We start from the raw sequence: 17,154 nt of genomic DNA, 5'->3' as shown, positions 1-17,154 counted from the left end.
CTCAGTTTATTCACTGATGTCAGTTGAACAAAATCTTTGTGCAAGTAGAGTCAAATCCTTTCAGTCCAAACCAGGAGAATTGACAAGTGCACATTATTTGTGTACAAAAAGAACCTACGTTTTTTGAAGAGCTTGTTCTCTACATTTAGATTTGTTCTCTAGATTTAGAATCTCTAACGCTGTTCCTCATGGCTGTAAATACCTTTAAAGATACAAATACTGTTGAAATACATGCAAAAATACCTGCTACAATGGAAACAAAAGTAATTGTTAATGTTGACATCTAGGTATAAGGAGCTATGATTCTCACTGTGTAAATTATACCAAGACAGCAACAGACAAATCAAAAACAACTAAAGCAAAATTCCTTTTATTATGTTTAATTATAGGGGTTCTTGCTACTTTGTAGTGGTAGTTATTCTTTCTTCTTTCACAGTTAGTGTAATCATTGTAATCCTTTTTTGACCTCATTAATTTCTAGGTAATCCTGTCCCAAATGAAGAAGGATTTGTTGAATTTCGGATGGTAGGCCTTCTGAAATACATGTGGTGGTACCATGTAGTGGGACTGATCTGGATCAGTGAGTTTATCTTAGCCTGTCAGCAGATGACAGTAGCTGGAGCAGTTGTGACATACTATTTTACAAGGTAAGAATAACTCATCTTTATTGTGAACAGCCTAGAAATGGAATTAGCAGAAATAATGAGGGTTAGAGTTTATGGGAAGAATACTTTCTTCCTGCCTGAAAGCTGAAGAGTAATTGAATTGTATTAACTCTTCTTAAATCATGTGAGGTCCTAAAATAATCTGCTTTGCTGGTTATGGATGGCACTCTTGATATTTAATACCTGAGGTCTTGTTTGCCTTGTAACCTGTGCACGTTGTAATAACAGGAACACTTGTTGACAAAACAGAATGCACCTGGAAGACCAAATTTAGTGTTAATAATCAATGCTGATAAAGTCAGCACAGGTCAAAAAATTACTGACAGCAAATTATGATTGTAATTTTTAAAAATGTGATTTAAATTAATCTTCATTAATCATTCTTGTACAAGATTACTCAGGGTCTTAGTAGCTTCATCACTATATATAGATACTCACAAAATCATGTACAAGTGCAAAAATAATACAAAGTATGTGTGCATTAAAACTCCATCTTTCATTACCATATTTGTGTCACAGTTGTGTATGAGGGCATACTTGGCTATTGTGCATGTATCTGCTAGCTGTTCAGGAAGGCAATACTATTACTTGAATAATGCTTTTAACAAATTTCAGGCACAAGGGTTTAGCTTTACAGAGATAAGAGACTGATTTCAGAATCACAGACTTGTCCAGATAAATAAATCCCTGCTTTAGGCTTTTGTCTCTAGCATTTGCAGACTTCTCTGAAATTAAGACTGCTCAAAATTTGCTTTAAATAAGTGAAAATTAAAGTTCTTGCTTTAGCTATCTAGGACCTATTTAAAAAAAATACTGAATGCACCCTCAGCAAGTTTGCCAATGAGACCGAGCTGTGTGGGAAGGGATGACACGCTGGAGGGAAGGGATAACATCCAGAGGTACCTGGACAGGCATTAGAGGTGGGCCTCTGTGAACATCATGAGGTTCCACAAGTGCAAGGTCCTGCATCTGAGCTGGGGAATGTCAAGGATAAAGAGAGCTTGGGCAGGGAATGAACTGAGGAGAAGGACTTGGGGGTGTTGGTTGACGGGAAGCTCACCATGAGCCAGCACTGTGCACTTGCAGCCCAGAAAGCCAACCGTATCCTGGCTGCAGCAAAAGCAGCATGGCCGGCAGGACTGGGGAGGTGATTCCCCCCCTCTGCTTTGCTCTCATGAGACCCCACCTAGAGCACTGCGTTCTGCTCTGGGGCCCCCAGCACAAGAAGGACATGGACCTCTTAGAACAAGTCCAGAGGAGGGCCATGAGGATGATCAGAGGGCTGGAGCACCTCTCCTATGGAGAGATGCTGAGGGAGTTGGGGTTGTTCAGCCTGGAGAAGAAAAGGCTCCGGGCAGACCTCATAGCAGAGGGTAGATTTACATTAGATGTAAGGAACCTATTCCTTACTCTGTGGGTGGTGAGGCACTGGCACAGGCTGCCCAGAGAAGCTGTGGATGCCCCATCCCTGGAGGTGCTCAAGGCCAGGCTGGATGGGGCTTTGAGCTACCTGGTCTGGTGGGAGGTGTCCCTGCTCATGGCAGGGGGGTGGGAATTAGATGTTCTTTAAAGTCTCTTCCAATCCAAACTATTCCATTATTCTGTGAAGGATATGATATATAAAAATTTCGAGGGATATACAGCAACCGCGGTCTATTCTTGTCATGTTCTTTTAAGAGTCTGATTTTTTTAACATGGTTTTTAAAATAATGATGCAGATATTTTTCAAGTGTGTGATTCAGATCACAAATATTTAATTGATTTGTCTTTTTTTAATTGAGACTTTTATCTGAATTATATTTGATTCCTTATCTGCCCTAGTATCTTAAAATATATCAAAGGCAAGGAACTAATTTACTATGCTGACAGAAATTCTGTTATTTGATTAATGATGAAGTCCTCCAGTATACTGGTGAAATGCATCTGTGAAATTATTATAAGATACTAGAGGGATGTACGCTTGTGAATAATAAAACTAGACTGAGTGAAAAACTGCAAAAGTACAGAGTAAAGAGGGTAGTTCTGTGTTGGTACAGATTGCCTAGCAATGCTTATTCTTCATCTGTACTTTTATATATTTTCTATTACCTGAAGAAGAATTATTTTACTTTTAACTGTACCTATCATTCCTTAATGGGAATTTTAAGTAAGCACGTATCAATTGCTCCCTACTGTAATTCTTTCTTACATTTTAAAGTAGACTTCTAACCTGAAAAGGGACTCAGTAGAAAGGAAAGGGCATTAGTTTGGAGTTCCACGTTCTTTTGGACATTAGCAGCTTTCCACAACAAAAGAGATGCAGTTATATATGGAAAAAATGTTTTATATACGTTCAATATTGATTCACCATAGTAGTACGGATTCCTTGCAACTCAGGCATTAACAGATCTCTGCATTGTGCATTACAGAGTCAGCATTCAGTTATGTTAACTTGAAAAGGAGAAAGTGTTTGGGTTGTGTAGGTATAGGGACTATACCATAACTTTTTATGTGATTGTGCTCAAGGGAGAGTAGAATTTGGCTTCCCCCTCCTGAACTGTAAAAGTTAATTGGAAGAAAATATAGGGAAAACCTGTTTTAGTTATTAACATCTCATGACTAAGTTGCTTGGAGATTATTTTTATGTGATAAAGACTATTTCTTGATCTTTTTTGAATGAAATTCTCATGAAAATAATTTTCTCCCAAGCTGGGGAGGTGTTTTATGTTTGGAATGTTAACACTTGTTCCTTTAATACATGCTTTCCTGAGGATATAATAGCTAAATTAGAAATGCAAAACATCCGGAAAAAGAAATTTACATAATAAATTAAAATAGTAATATCCTCTTCAAGAATGTCTCGATGAAGACCTTAAGCAGAAGGGGAAGACAAGATTATCAGCAGGCTGATGGAAAAATGCTGTCTTGTTCTTTACTTTTCTTTTAAAGGGCTTGAGTTTCATACCATGAAGTATACCATGTAGTATTGAAGAAATTGCTACTTGGCAATAACTGAAACACATACAACTGCTAGTAAGACTACCTCTAAGATGTACCGTTTCCTTATCCTATTTCTATTAATTACATTAGAGCCAAAGCTGTAACTTGCACAGACTGTCAGTGTTTTATGTGGAATGCACAATACACACAATACACAGCCAGAAGAAGGGTAAGAAATTCCTTTTGCACTCTAGCCTTTCAGGATTTTGTAGCAATTCTATACGACAACATTAAATATATATTGATCATCCTGCTTCTTTCTTTTTCTCTTTTCAACAGGGAGAAAAGGAACCTGCCATTTACTCCCATCCTGGCATCTGTTAATCGCCTTGTTTGTTACCACCTAGGAACGGTAGCAAAGGGGTCTTTCATAATCACATTAGTGAAGATACCACGAATGATCCTTATGTATATCCATACACAACTCAAAGGAAAAGTAAGAGAAACAGATTCCATTTTCTTACTGAAACTCAAGGCCTGATGTGTTTACAGATAACTTAGTTAAATGTGGAGGGAGGTCTTTGGAAGTCTCATTTTGTAATATTTAGTCTTTCAAAGGCCATAGAACTGAGAGTAACTGCTGGAGTTACTGAGTATCAGTTACTGAAACACAAAGGAATATTGTTTTATTGATTTTCATGGTATGTCTTTTTTCCCCCACATTTTATGCTTTCCTAGGAAAATGCTTGCGCTCGCTGTATGCTTAAAGCCTGCATCTGCTGCCTTTGGTGTCTAGAAAAGTGCCTGACCTACTTAAATCAGGTAAGATTTCAAATATTCAAAAAAAAAAAAAAAAAAAGGATAAAATATGTGATTTCTAGAGTGTAATCTGAGGCTGACACATAATATATTATACTTTGTAACTGACCTGAGGGGTGGTACTTAAGTTTTGTTTCCATTACTGAAATTAAAATGCAAGTCATGGCATTAGTCTTTGTTCAAAGGTGAAAGAAGGTGAAAAACAGCCAGTATTCATCTTTGGGAACATTGCATCTCAACTTTAGATGAGATATCAACGGATTTGATTAGTGGTTGGAGACGATCCCCCTTATGTCTGTTATTCCAAGCTACATCTGATTTTCAAAATACGTTTTCTGTGACAAGGGAGCAAACCTTTTCCAGGTGTAATATTTCATGTTTACAGGACTGAAAAACAGTATGTAACATCAAATTGTCATTGTCATCTACAAAGTGGAGGAAGAGCTGCAAGTTGGAACACACAGGCTGGTCAGGCCACCTCATCAAAGACATTTGTTTGGCCTGTGGTTCCACCTCTTAAATACATCTCTAACTCCCTTTTGCTGTTTTTTTTTCTTTCCCTAGAAAATAAAATCATAAGGAAACAACGGTGTAACCTTGAAAATTATCCTGGATAATTTTGAATGCAGTCTATTGAATTATCCAGAAATTATCTTGGTGGACTTGTATGACTCTCAAACTCATATTTCCAGATTTATTTCCAACAGTTTAATTGCTGTAGTGATGCCACTACTCACCTCCTGCAGAGAAACTGCAAATTCTGTTTAATTAGTTTTTATTGGAATAAACTTGTTAATGCATAAATCATGAGCAAGGGAGGAAAAGAATGGTAATTCGGTACTTCGTATAGTCTTCGGCAAGATGGTACATACTGATTGTTTCAATGACTCTCAAGGGAATCTTTACTCTTTAACATCATATGACATGTGCCTTTTTCAAAAGCCATGCCTGCCTTACTCCTCCCTCCCTACACTTCCCTCTTTAAACTCCTCTCCCCACCTCGCTCTGAAACATCGGATCATTCCAAATTTTCATTTTTTTTTTTATTTTTTTTTTCCCCCAGAATGCATACACAGCCACAGCTATCAACAGCACCAACTTCTGCACCTCAGCAAAGGATGCCTTTGTTATTCTAGTGGAGAATGCTTTGCGGGTGGCTGCCATAAACACTGTTGGGGATTTTATGTTGTTTCTGGGAAAGGTACGTATGCTGTATACAGTTATGGCCTTCCATGGCAGCAAACTTTCCTTATCAACAACTTGTACCCCAGATACAAAATGCTTTTGAACTCTTGTTTCTTAGCATGACTTTATCACATCTAGCTGCATCCTATAAGGAAGGGACTGTGCAGCATGAGGGTGGTTAAACAAATGATCCACTTAGAGCAAGTAGAAGTCATCAGAAAGGAGGATGATGACACTTTTTGCATGACTTTATTTTAGGGAGTCAAGAGAAGTGTGACCAGAAATACTGAGTTTTTGATCGGTTTTGTGGTTAAAAACCTAAAGTTTTAAGGAAAGAAGACATTTCCTCTGAATTCAGCTCTCTGGATTTTTGTTGAAATTTGATAGTTTATTGATGACCATTTTTCTCAAAATTGCACTGGAATATAGTATGGAAGTCTGCAATGAGGAACTGTCAGTTTAAGTTACTAAGCTACTTTTACTCAGAGGATTAAGTTATTTTTACTCAGAGAATTAAAATAGACTAGAATAATTGCTGTGGTCAGCTTTTTTTCCTGGAGTCTCTCCGGGAAATGATAGAGACATACTTTATGGAAATTTAATCCAGTGAATTATTGTTATCCTTTTAAGGATTTTGTGCCATTATTTACTAAAATACTTAATACCTATCCACTTAAATCACCTGTGCTTAAGCATTTGGACATTAATTGAACTGAACTGTCCTCCTTATTACATTCTTCTATTCAGTCAGAGTACAGTGGGCTGAACTTTTAATCCAGTAATTAAATCAACAAGATGTGAGGAGAAGTAAATACGTAATGAAGATTTGGGTGCTTTAGAGATCATTAAATGCATAATGCAGTTTTATGGAGGAATCTGAAGTGTGTTAGGGAACATCTTGAAAAGATGTCTTTCAAATTATTGGAGAAATGCACGGGTGACAGAAATATTAAAATGAACAGTGCGGCATATCAAAAATGGTATCATCTAAAAAGTGCTAGGCTGCCAGCGTATCTTCTCTACAGTCCTTACTTTATTCATTTATAGTCTGACCTATAATCTAATCTACTCTGACCATTTCTAATTCTGATATACTTTCCTTATATGGAGACAAGACAATGATAAGACAAACTTGAAAGATCTTTTGGCTGAATTGTTTCCTCCAGCAAAACGAAACACATACTGTTCCTCAAGTCCCACCCTCCCAAAACAAACTCAAACTAAATGCAATTGCACATTAATTGTTTGGTAATATCTGGTTCTATTTATATATATAAATATATACATATATATAATTGACAGGTTAAAGTTCTTTTTTTTTTTAGGAGTATTCTGTAATACTAGAATTGTGACAGCAAGATATAAATATAATTGTCTCTGAAAAATACCTTTTGTGTTGACAGATGCATTTGAAACTAGTCTGCCTTGCACTTGCTGGACCAACAGATAAAACATCATTCCTACTGAGGGATGTGAGGAATCAAGGCTGTAAAGATGTTATTAGCACTGGCATCTGCAACCCCTAGTTTTAGGATTGGCAGAGCAAGGAGCACATAGGTTGAAACAAACAATCAGAAGGCTGCTACCATTAGAATTCTCTTATTCTTATGTTTTCTTCTTCAGGTCCTGATTGTCTGCAGTACAGGTTTGGCTGGGATTATGTTGCTGAATTACCAACGAGATTACACTGTCTGGGTGTTGCCTCTCATCATTGTCTGCCTCTTTGCGTTCCTGGTTGCTCACTGCTTCCTTTCCATTTACGAAATGGTCGTTGATGTCCTTTTCTTATGTTTTGCCATCGATACAAAATACAATGACGGAAGCCCTGGGAGGGAGTTCTACATGGATAAAGTTCTCATGGTGAGTGTCCATTGCACTCTAAGAATATGGTTCCATTGGATCGATTTATTGAGGGTGGGGTGAATGCACTAGCTGAGTATAAAATTTATTTATTTTTAAAATTTGGATTACCACGCTGTCTTACTCATGACTTGCTCAGCCAAGAGTGGTGTGGTAAGCATTAGATTAGTGATGCCTCCCCGCTGCTATTGACTTCTTCTTGCTGACAGCTCAATGAGCATTCCTCATACAGAGTCATACTCCTGGGTGTCATATCTTGTAAAGGATGCAGTGCAGAACAGAAGGAAGAGAACATTGGGTAAAGGTTTGCTTCTTGTTCTTTCCTGAAAAGGACCTCTCTGAGATGTGGAAGAGAACAAATGTCAGAATATTCCACCCCACACAGAGCTAGTGACTATGTTGAAGAAGCAATCAGAAATTGCTTCTCAGTCTCTCATGCACAAAAGCAACAGGTTTTCATTCTGTGCTTGAGCCTTGATACTATGTCAAGGCCCTGTGCACAATTTATTTTTAATTTGTTTGTTCCATCTTATTACCAGTTCACTCCAACTGTACACCAAGATGTAAAAATTGTGTTCCTCCAACCATTCAGTTTGTTACTGACGGTCGTTTCTTGATAATGTTTTTCTGTTTTAAGTGGCAACCACAGAATATGTCCCTGTAAAATACACCCCCAGGTGTAGGCTGGTGAAAGAGTCTTGTGACTTCTGAGCGAATTTTTCCTTCCTTTTTTCTTTTTTTGAATACTTGTTGGAAAAGTGTGCCAAGAATTTGGTAAAACACTACAGAATCTATATAATGAAAATGCTAGCTGTTGACTTGCTTTTTAGAAAAATGTTATCTCAGAAGTAAATCAGAGAAGCCTTGCAGGTTTCTTTAATCAACAGCAGGTATCACAAAACATTATCAGTTAAAGTGTATTGATACTTGTTTCAAAATGCCTCTTATCTTTAAGAGAAGAGAAAAGAAAGAAAGGGGCATTATTACCTTTGTTAGTCTTTGAATAGATAATTTTGACTGGGGAAAAATTGAAGAATTTGCATTCAGGGAGATCAACAAGACCTTGCAAGTAATTATCTGCAAGTTCTGTTTAAAGGTTCTAACATTACACACAGTTCACAGGACAGGGTGTAATAACTGTTGTCTGTTTTTGTGACAGTCACCCTCCTACATTCCTTCCCAATAAAGGAGAGCTCAGTGGCAAATACGTAACTTACAACAGCACACAACGACAGATACCTGTCTGGCTTCCAGTTCTTCAGAATTAGATGATAGAGACCGTTGTGGCCTCTCTGGAGACTCTTTTGATATATTGTGGGCAAGTTTGAACAAGAGTAGTGGAAGAAGCAAGTTTCATTGACATTTTGAGCAGTTACATCTGTGAAGTTTTGTATCTAGATTAGATGCTTGGAGTATGCCCTAAGAAAGTATTTTTCACATTATTGCTGTTTTTCAGGAGTTTGTGGAGAATAGTAGGAAATCTATGAAGGAAGCTGGCCGGGGAGGTGGAGCTGAGGGCAGAGAGCTAAAACCAATGGTAGGTGCAGATGAGGAGGTGGCGATCCTCCAAGAGTTTCACTTTTACTTCTTCTCCCTCTTTGTCTTTACTGACTGCACTTCTTCAGGAGAAGTTTTTGTTCTCTGTATCACTCAAGATGTTCTGCTTTTTCTGTTTGTGAGCTTGCCTATCACCTGGATGGCAGAGTTTTTGTCACAGCTGAGACCATCTCCTGTAAAAGTAAGATGAAAGGAACTGTGTCATATGAAACAAATGCAGTATCATTTCATCAGGATTAGTAGTGCATGCTATGTGGTATACAGACAGTCCCAACTGCTGAGTACTCTCAAAATAAGATGATGATGGAATTCATTACACTATTCTGACTTCAATCCTCTTTTCAGTCCTGAATTAAACAATTTTTGTTTATCTTACGTACACTGTAAGAGCCTGAAGAGTACTACTGAGCACATCCATTGTTGCAAAGTAGGACCAGGCATTTAAAGCTCTCACCAAATTATTTTATACAGTGCCAAGGGATTGTATACAGTGATTCCTTTCAACCTGCTCAAATGACATTTCTCCCAGTTGTTTGTTTTATTGCCAACTACTTATGTTGCTTGTCTCTTGTGTGCTCTTTCCATCTCACACTGTCAAATATGCAGACAGTGAACAATGCATCATTTATGCTTCTGCAGCCTGTCTTACTTATGATGTGCCTGTTAGGAAGGCATTGCATGTCTGAGTAGTCTGGAATAAGGAACAGCCTTACATGGTACAAGTAACAGATAGGTGGATGAGTTTGGAAAGTGGAGAACTGAGAGCATATGATGGAGAGCCAGGCTGGGCAAAGTATGACTTGTCATCATGCAATATGACTTTGTGAGTTACAATCTTCTTCCATCATTACTTTCTCAGAATATTTGGGGCCTGACTCAGTTCCTTAACAAGTGTACATTTTGTTAATGTAACGGAATCCAAATAAGTGTATGATAACAGTAAGAATTTTTTAAATGATGTATGTGAAGCCATGTTGCATGAGCACATTTTGACGTGGCTGGAATGAGTTCCTGCTGTAGAACTGATGGATGTGTAGCTTTGTGTGTTTTGCTATTTCATTATAGCATACCAGTTTCCAGATTTGCTTATGCCTAAATGCTGCTGTGTTTATACATTTAAAAAAACTAATTCTATGCTCATTTAATGTTTTCTTCAGGGAGTAATTCTAGCTGTTCAAACAGACACTTACGTTGGGATTTTCAGAGTGGCCTAAACACTATAAAAATAAAGTTACCATTAAAATGGTTGAAAATTGGGTTTGCAAACCCTCTCGTCATAAGCACAAAAAATCTCCATCCAAAATTTTATGTTTTATCTCTTAATTCAAAATACTGGTTTACATTAAGTGGTTTTCTACTTACGTTCTTCTCAGTGCTAGCATAGACCACTAGTCAGACTTGTACTTGAGTAACTAAAGCGTGGATATTAAAACCTATAATCACCCCCTTGTAAAAAGACAAACCAAGTACTTGCAAGTCAAGCATCTTTTTGTTCTTTTAGAAACTTGACTCTAGGCACTTGAGTCTGGCAATGACAAGAAGTCCTCCTAGGTCTGCTGGGGAAGATGCTGAGCACCTGGGACTCAGCCTGAGTGTCATGTGCTGAATTACTCCCAGTTCTGCTGCTCATTTGATAGTCTTGTTTGGAACTGACTGGGCCTTGTTTTCTCAAGTCTTCCATTTTGGGGTGTTAAACTCCAGCTGAATAGGTTCTGAAGGATTAGGGCCTCGCTTGCTGACAAGGGCTGCACACAGCATAGGTAGTAGCAATTACTTCTTCTGTGAAATTTATAACGCCCAAAGGCATTGTTAAAGGTTTCAGATTCAACTGGATTAAGATCATTAACAAGTCTATTCTAATAGTAGCACCTTTAGTCCCCAAATTGGGTGTCTCAAAATTAGCTTAATTTTTATTCAAAAAAAAAAAAATTAAAAGTCCTTACTGTTTTGCCTCTGTTCCCTTGAAATGGATATTTTGTAGGTATGACAATTAGTTCTATAAAAGTCTAGTGCCCTAAATGCATTTGTATTTTAGATAGGCATTAATAGCAGAGATGAGGAAACATTTTGGACCTTCTGTCTCCAAAGAGACTGTCAAGGCACAAGAAGAAAACCTTTTCACACTTCTTTCTTTATGGTTTCCAGTGACCTCTTTGACTCACTTTCTCCTTGTCCTTTGGCATTTGTCTAAGACTATACTGTATGACTTTGTTTTCTAGGCCTCTGGAGCAAGTTCATCTTGAAACTAGCCAGCCATATTGGAACCCATTGACATTCCAAAACAAAATATATATATACATATATACATACATATATATATATATATAAAATAAACAGCCAAAATCAGAGAAAAGGAACAGGGATTTAATACTTTTTTTAACAATTATTTTTGTGAAACATGTACTCTTTTCATACGGGTGGCTTTTACAAGCAGCTTTATCATTGTTCCATTTTTTTTAAACTATTCATCGAAGTCATGGAAATGTTGATTCTTATCTGCTTGATATTTTACAATCTGGAGGAAGTATTGTAAAGATAATCTGAAATGATGATTGCATTTAGGGACAGATTTCCCATGACACGGCTAATCTGCTGAGTGTTTTATTTGTTTAATTTGTTTAAATTTGCATTAAATTTAGGACAGCCACATGTGAGGAAAGCCTTCAAATCAAGACAAGTCTTAAATTTAGGTTTTTAAAAGGTAGTTTCAGTGCAAGTTCAGTTCTAACTGGTTTGTAAGCAGTCATTTTATTTCATAGCCCTGGTAGGGCACAGTTTTGTTTGTCAGTATCAGATATCACAATAACCAACTCCTCAGGTATTCAGGTGTGTGGGAGCCCTTGCATCTCCTATTCAACAGAAACTATAAAATGGGGAATAATAATTTTTATATGCAATCTACTTCCCGTTTTACCTTACTTACCCTCTTACCCATTCTCCCCTATCCTCCCCTTGAGTTCAATAGCCTCCTTCAAACTTCAGCAGTGCTCCTTTAAAGGTATGGATTCTTCATATGAGCAATTCAAATAACAGATTATTAAAGCTCAGTCTTAGCCATACTCATGATTATTTCATGATTAGATATAAAGATGCTGAGGATGGGAAAAGAAATGAACTGTCTTACTGTACAAAAAAAGTATTGTATGTTTCATTTCATTTAATATCAGAGAGGTCTGGGATGTGGAAGGGACCAATCCTTGCCTGTTTTTTCATCCATATTTCTAGGTACTGTAGCAGGTGGTTATAACAGAAAAGGGCAGAGAAACATTTCTTTGGAAGTGTAACTGCCAGGATAGTTATCTAAAGTCATCAAATAATGATAAGAGAACGTGTTTTTTGTTTTGTTTTTGTTTTAAAAAGAAAGATTATTATGATTCTGAGATATTTGCATTTTTTCAGTCTGGAAGTTCACCAGACATAAATGCTACTATTGAATTGTTCAGCATATTGTAATGGTAAATGCTTAGAAGTGTATTGCTAAGGATTCATGATCTGTCAATGCTATATACTCCTTTTGTTACAATTTTTTTAAGAAAACTATTTTTGTTAATGTAAAGTTAATATTTCAGAGCAGAATTTTTAAACTTATTGCACTAAATATAAGCTCTGTACAAAAAAGTAATGCCTCAATGGTTTGATCACTCCATTCAAGAAAACCTTTTGAAAGAGAAAAGCCCTTCTGTAGAAGCTCTACAATGGAGTGGAGAGGTATGTCTAGGTAAAGAAATGCACAACTTGTATTATTGTGGTTTAATAAGTAAGCAATTCTCTGTGCTTCCTTCCGGAGGATCAGACTTTTAAATTGCTGCTGAGGGTTTAAAAAGACAGAGTATCGTGTAACTGATCAGTGCTCTTACCTTTTAGCAATAGTGGAATATTTCACTTTTGCTTCTGTAAGTCATTTGATTCTTAGATTTGTTTAGTTTTCTTTCAGTAAGCCAATCAATAAAAAGATTTACTGTTTTCATGTCACAGAAACCAAACTGTATGAAAAGTAAGAAAATAAAAGTACATTTAGAAATGTTATCTGGGGGGAGGGGGGGAGGCAAGGAGACAGAATTATCCAGTCTTGCAAGCATTAGACACTTGTTTATCTGAACCATATCGGTAACTCCGCTGACATCAGGAGGGCTCTCTTACATAGGGAAATTGTAAGTTATACATCTGTGCATAAGTGAACGTTAACTGGACTAGAACTTCAACCTAGGATTCAAACTGGAGCACTGTCGAGGCCTCTCAGTGTGAGTTAGAGGTCAGGCTATCTAGAAGAAGCAGTTGCACTGAACACTGATGTTGTACAGATCAGTGGGGTTTAGCAACAAAAATTTTAAAACTGGCTCAGATGAGTCCTAGAAACTGGATTCCAAGGCTAAGAGACTTACCACATACGCAGTTGCTTCCAGAGAAACTGTAATTTCCGTCTTGTTTGGAAATTATTGGAGGTGCTTTGATCGAAGCCTTGGATTCTACTCATTTTGACAACAAATACCTGCCGTGACAAGTTCTGCAAGTTTGGGCTCTCTGCTCACTCGAAGTGGGAGCTTTTCTCTGCAATCACAACTAGGACTGCAATTGGAAACAAATTTTGTATTTTTGTATGACTTGACTGTGCACCATTTTTATAGCAGTTTATCCTGTTTTAAAAATAAATTTGTTTTATTTACATGGTGTTTAAAAGATACAGGCAACACTTTTCTATGGGTAGCTGTAATGTTTAAGTGACAAATCTATATCATTACGGAGTTCTTAATAAAATCATATGCATCATTCTTGAGTGTGTATCCGGCATGCAGAGCTTTTCAGTCATGCCAAAATGCATTCCATCCACATGCAGCCTTTCCAGTGGCCCTTTAAAGCTTTTGAATGTTCTTTGAAGTTCATTTGCAACCAGACTACAAGCTGCCCTCTTCCAGTGCGGTCTTATGCAAGGAGATAAGTAGAAGACTGGAGTCTAAAGAGACAACTTTCCAGGGCAAATTTAGCCTTTGCTTCCCTCCCATAGTGGAGGTGGCAGAGAACATTTGACATGTAAATCCCTAGTTGGCAGTGTAGTTGCTGGGGACTGCCAATTGTGACGGATTAAATATTGTTTTTGCCAGCTGGTTATCAAGGCCAGTATATGGACTGCTTTTTGGGAAGCAGTCTAGACCAACTAGTGTGGTACTGCACTGGGAATAACACTGCAGGAGGAGCAGATGAGGCAGCTGAGATACAGAAATCATCTCCTTGGAAAGTCCACTGAATCAAACAGTGCTTGAGGACTGGTGCTTCAGGCTGGACAATCTGGGTTTAAAAACCAAGCCAATATGATTACTGGTTCCCAGCATCTGTTTTTTGCAGCCAGTCTGGACCAGAGCCTCTAATCAGCTAGGCTTCAAAGGAAAAAAAGCATGTCATTCTTTGAATTGTTTATTTTTTTTCTCATTATATTACCTACCTTTTTGTTTTTGGAAGCTAAGCGACGTGTTATTGCTTCTTTCAGCCCTAGAGAATATTTGTTCTTTTAGCTCTCATTTCTGTATTGCTCTTTCAGCAAAGGAGTGCCAAGCGGTCAAGTGTCAGCTCCCCTTGTCCCACCGATCTTAGCACATGCCTTCTCACCTTCCCAAGGCAATGATTCAGGATATCACCTGGACCGAATGGGAGGGGGAGTAGGTGCAGAGCTGAAGTTCTGAGGTGGTTTTATTTTTTATTTTTTATTTATTTTTTTGTGTGTGTGTGATACCACTCCATCACTACGCTTGCTGTGATTAGGAGTGCAACCCATCATTTCTACAATGTTGGTGCTGCTCCTCAGCTAGACAAAGCATGTGGTATGGCCAGTTTAGATCTGCATCTTCAGCCTTCCATTAGCTTATGTTCACGCTCCCAGCTGCCAAAAACAGGACTGGATTTTATATGTGGCCTTAGCTTGGCACGGTAACCCAAGGACTTTCTGTGTTAGGAAAGCGTGTCCTAGAAGGGACAACCTGAAGTGGAAAACAAAGTACATGTTGTGGTGGGTTGACCCTGGCTGGCAGGTAAGCCCCTACTCAGTCCCTTGCTCCCTCCCTCCCAGGAGGACTGGGGAGAGAATCAAAAGGGCAAAAGCAAGAAAACTCTTGTGGGTTGTGGTAAAGACAGCTTGATAAATTAAAGGAAAAAAAATCAAGAGAAGAATGACAACACCAACCAAGTGATGCAAAGGCCATCACTCACCACCTCCCACCAGCAGACCGATGCCCAGCCAATCTCTGAGCAATGGCTACTTTGGCTACTATCTCCCTCACTCCAGTTTTATTGCTGAGCATGGCGTTACGTGGCATGGGAGAGGTTTCTGTGGCCTCTTTGTCCAGCCGTCCCAGCTGTGTCCCCGCCCAGCCTCTTGCGTACTCTGTGGGGAGGGCTGGGGGAGAAACAAGAAGGCCTTGTCCCTGTGTGAGCACTGCTCAGCAATGGGTAAGGCACCGGCGTGTTTTGGTCACGAGTCTAAAACACAGCACCGAGCGGGCTCCCGTGAAGACAGTTATCTCCATCCCAGCCAGACCCAGTGCACAGGTCCACTTACCCAGTAGTTAATCCAAGACTCACTTTCCACGTTTCTGTACAGCACCTTCTCAGGGTGGTTACTTCTTTCTGAAAGGGCTTTTTTCAGAGTAGGCAATTAGCCTGCTCCACAGTGCTCCCTTGTAGGGAGGGAGCAGGGTATGCTGACTCTTACTCTTTCAGCACAAAATGGGGATGTAAAGCAGAAATGAGCCCTGTCTGTATCAGCGTTCTGGCATCTGAGCAGCCAGCGCTGGAGACAACATATTTAATGTGCCCTCAGGGCCTGCACTTTAGTGGTTTGCTCTGAGTAGTTATGATGTATTCTATGAATGTATGTTACAGAGTCAGAATAAAATGCATGTAGCAGACATATACTCATCATCTTCATCCAGTGATCATTTGGTTCTGAATGCGTATTACATGCTGTATTGAACATAGCATAGTCATTTTAAGAAACACTAGAGATTAAAAGTAGATACCTTACAGTGCACATCCCGGTTTTGTAAATCATGGCTTTGCCTGTGCAGATACTGTTTACTAAATCTAAACAACTCAAGTCCATTGTTTCTTGAACAGCTTGCGTGTCACATTATCACTACAGAAATCCTATGTCATCTTTGTGGAAAAAGCAACTCCTTCCCAAAGGAGGAAACTCCTTCCCCTCTGTGGGAGAAAAAACAAACAAACAAAAACCACCACTGTTTCACAAAACAAAACCCAACAGACCTACCTGAAGTGTTTCTGGCACTCAGCTTGTTTGTTGGGATGATGGAAGTTTACTCTAAATATTTAATTTTTCAGTGCTCTTCCAACTATTGCACCTCTGCTGTTATTTCCATCACATTGCAAGAGAGATAATGGAGATTAGTAACTTTGTATTTCTTGTGCTCTGTAGCAAATACTGTTCTCAAGATATATTTTTTTCTTTTATATTTAGAGAGATGAGGGAGGAGATAAATCTTGTCTCTTCCGATGTGGGTTGCGAATGGAAGGCAGAATTTCTGGTCTAGGGTGGAACTGTTGAGGTATCTTGCAGTGTTTGCAAGTTGATGCAACCAAGCCAAAGCTCTTCAGAGACATTAGGATTACGAAAATATTTCCAGGGATAATAGGTAGCACGGATCCATCTGAAAACACCCATTTGGAGGCTAAAATACTTGGCATTCATCTGAGACAAATCGGCTAAAACAGAACTATCAGAAAACTAACAAACACCATCAGATTCTACTCCCGTCTCGCTGAAGCAGTGATGTGATGTGTCAATATCCTGAGAAGCATTTGGTACTTTTCTGTAGAAGTGCAGGGCTCCCCATAGAATCAAAGTTGCAAGAATGTGGAGCAAAAGCTCTAGCTAACCAGCAGAATTAGCTTGAGTTCAGTAACCTTAAAGACAGCTCTGGCATCTCTGTGTATGTGTTGGAACATGCTGGTAGCACTGGGGGTTACCATTCCTCAAGTGTACCTCTCCCCTCTGTCTTGACTGAAATATGGGCAGGTAAGGACTATTTCAGAAAGATTCAGTGTGATTATGAAGCTCAATTACTCTTGAAATCCAGCAGAAGCTAGGCGCTGACTGGAGTTCCTGTGAAAGTCTTAACTTGTAACTTTCAAAAATTTGAAA

The 17,154-nt window shown here is 38.6% G+C and overlaps 1 protein-coding gene across 1 annotated transcript in view; it reads left to right on the top strand.

Moving 5' to 3' along the window:
* Window positions 1-16,226, top strand: part of SLC44A1 (solute carrier family 44 member 1) — a 66,550-nt gene extending 50,324 nt beyond the window's left edge. Inside the window, exons 10-16 of the mRNA XM_035310196.1 lie at window positions 482-647; window positions 3,924-4,080; window positions 4,323-4,406; window positions 5,467-5,604; window positions 7,212-7,448; window positions 8,905-8,985; window positions 11,225-16,226. Of these exons, the coding sequence (XP_035166087.1) occupies window positions 482-647; window positions 3,924-4,080; window positions 4,323-4,406; window positions 5,467-5,604; window positions 7,212-7,448; window positions 8,905-8,985; window positions 11,225-11,248 (887 nt within the window). The 3' untranslated portion in view covers window positions 11,249-16,226. The remainder of the gene's footprint in view (window positions 1-481; window positions 648-3,923; window positions 4,081-4,322; window positions 4,407-5,466; window positions 5,605-7,211; window positions 7,449-8,904; window positions 8,986-11,224) is intronic.
* Window positions 16,227-17,154: the final 928 nt, after the last annotated feature.

This window comes from Oxyura jamaicensis, chromosome Z (genome assembly GCF_011077185.1).
Source record: "Oxyura jamaicensis isolate SHBP4307 breed ruddy duck chromosome Z, BPBGC_Ojam_1.0, whole genome shotgun sequence".
Taxonomy (NCBI): Eukaryota; Metazoa; Chordata; class Aves; order Anseriformes; family Anatidae; genus Oxyura; species Oxyura jamaicensis.
Note: the sequence above shows the minus strand (reverse complement) of the source record. Positions and strands in the feature narration are given on the sequence as shown.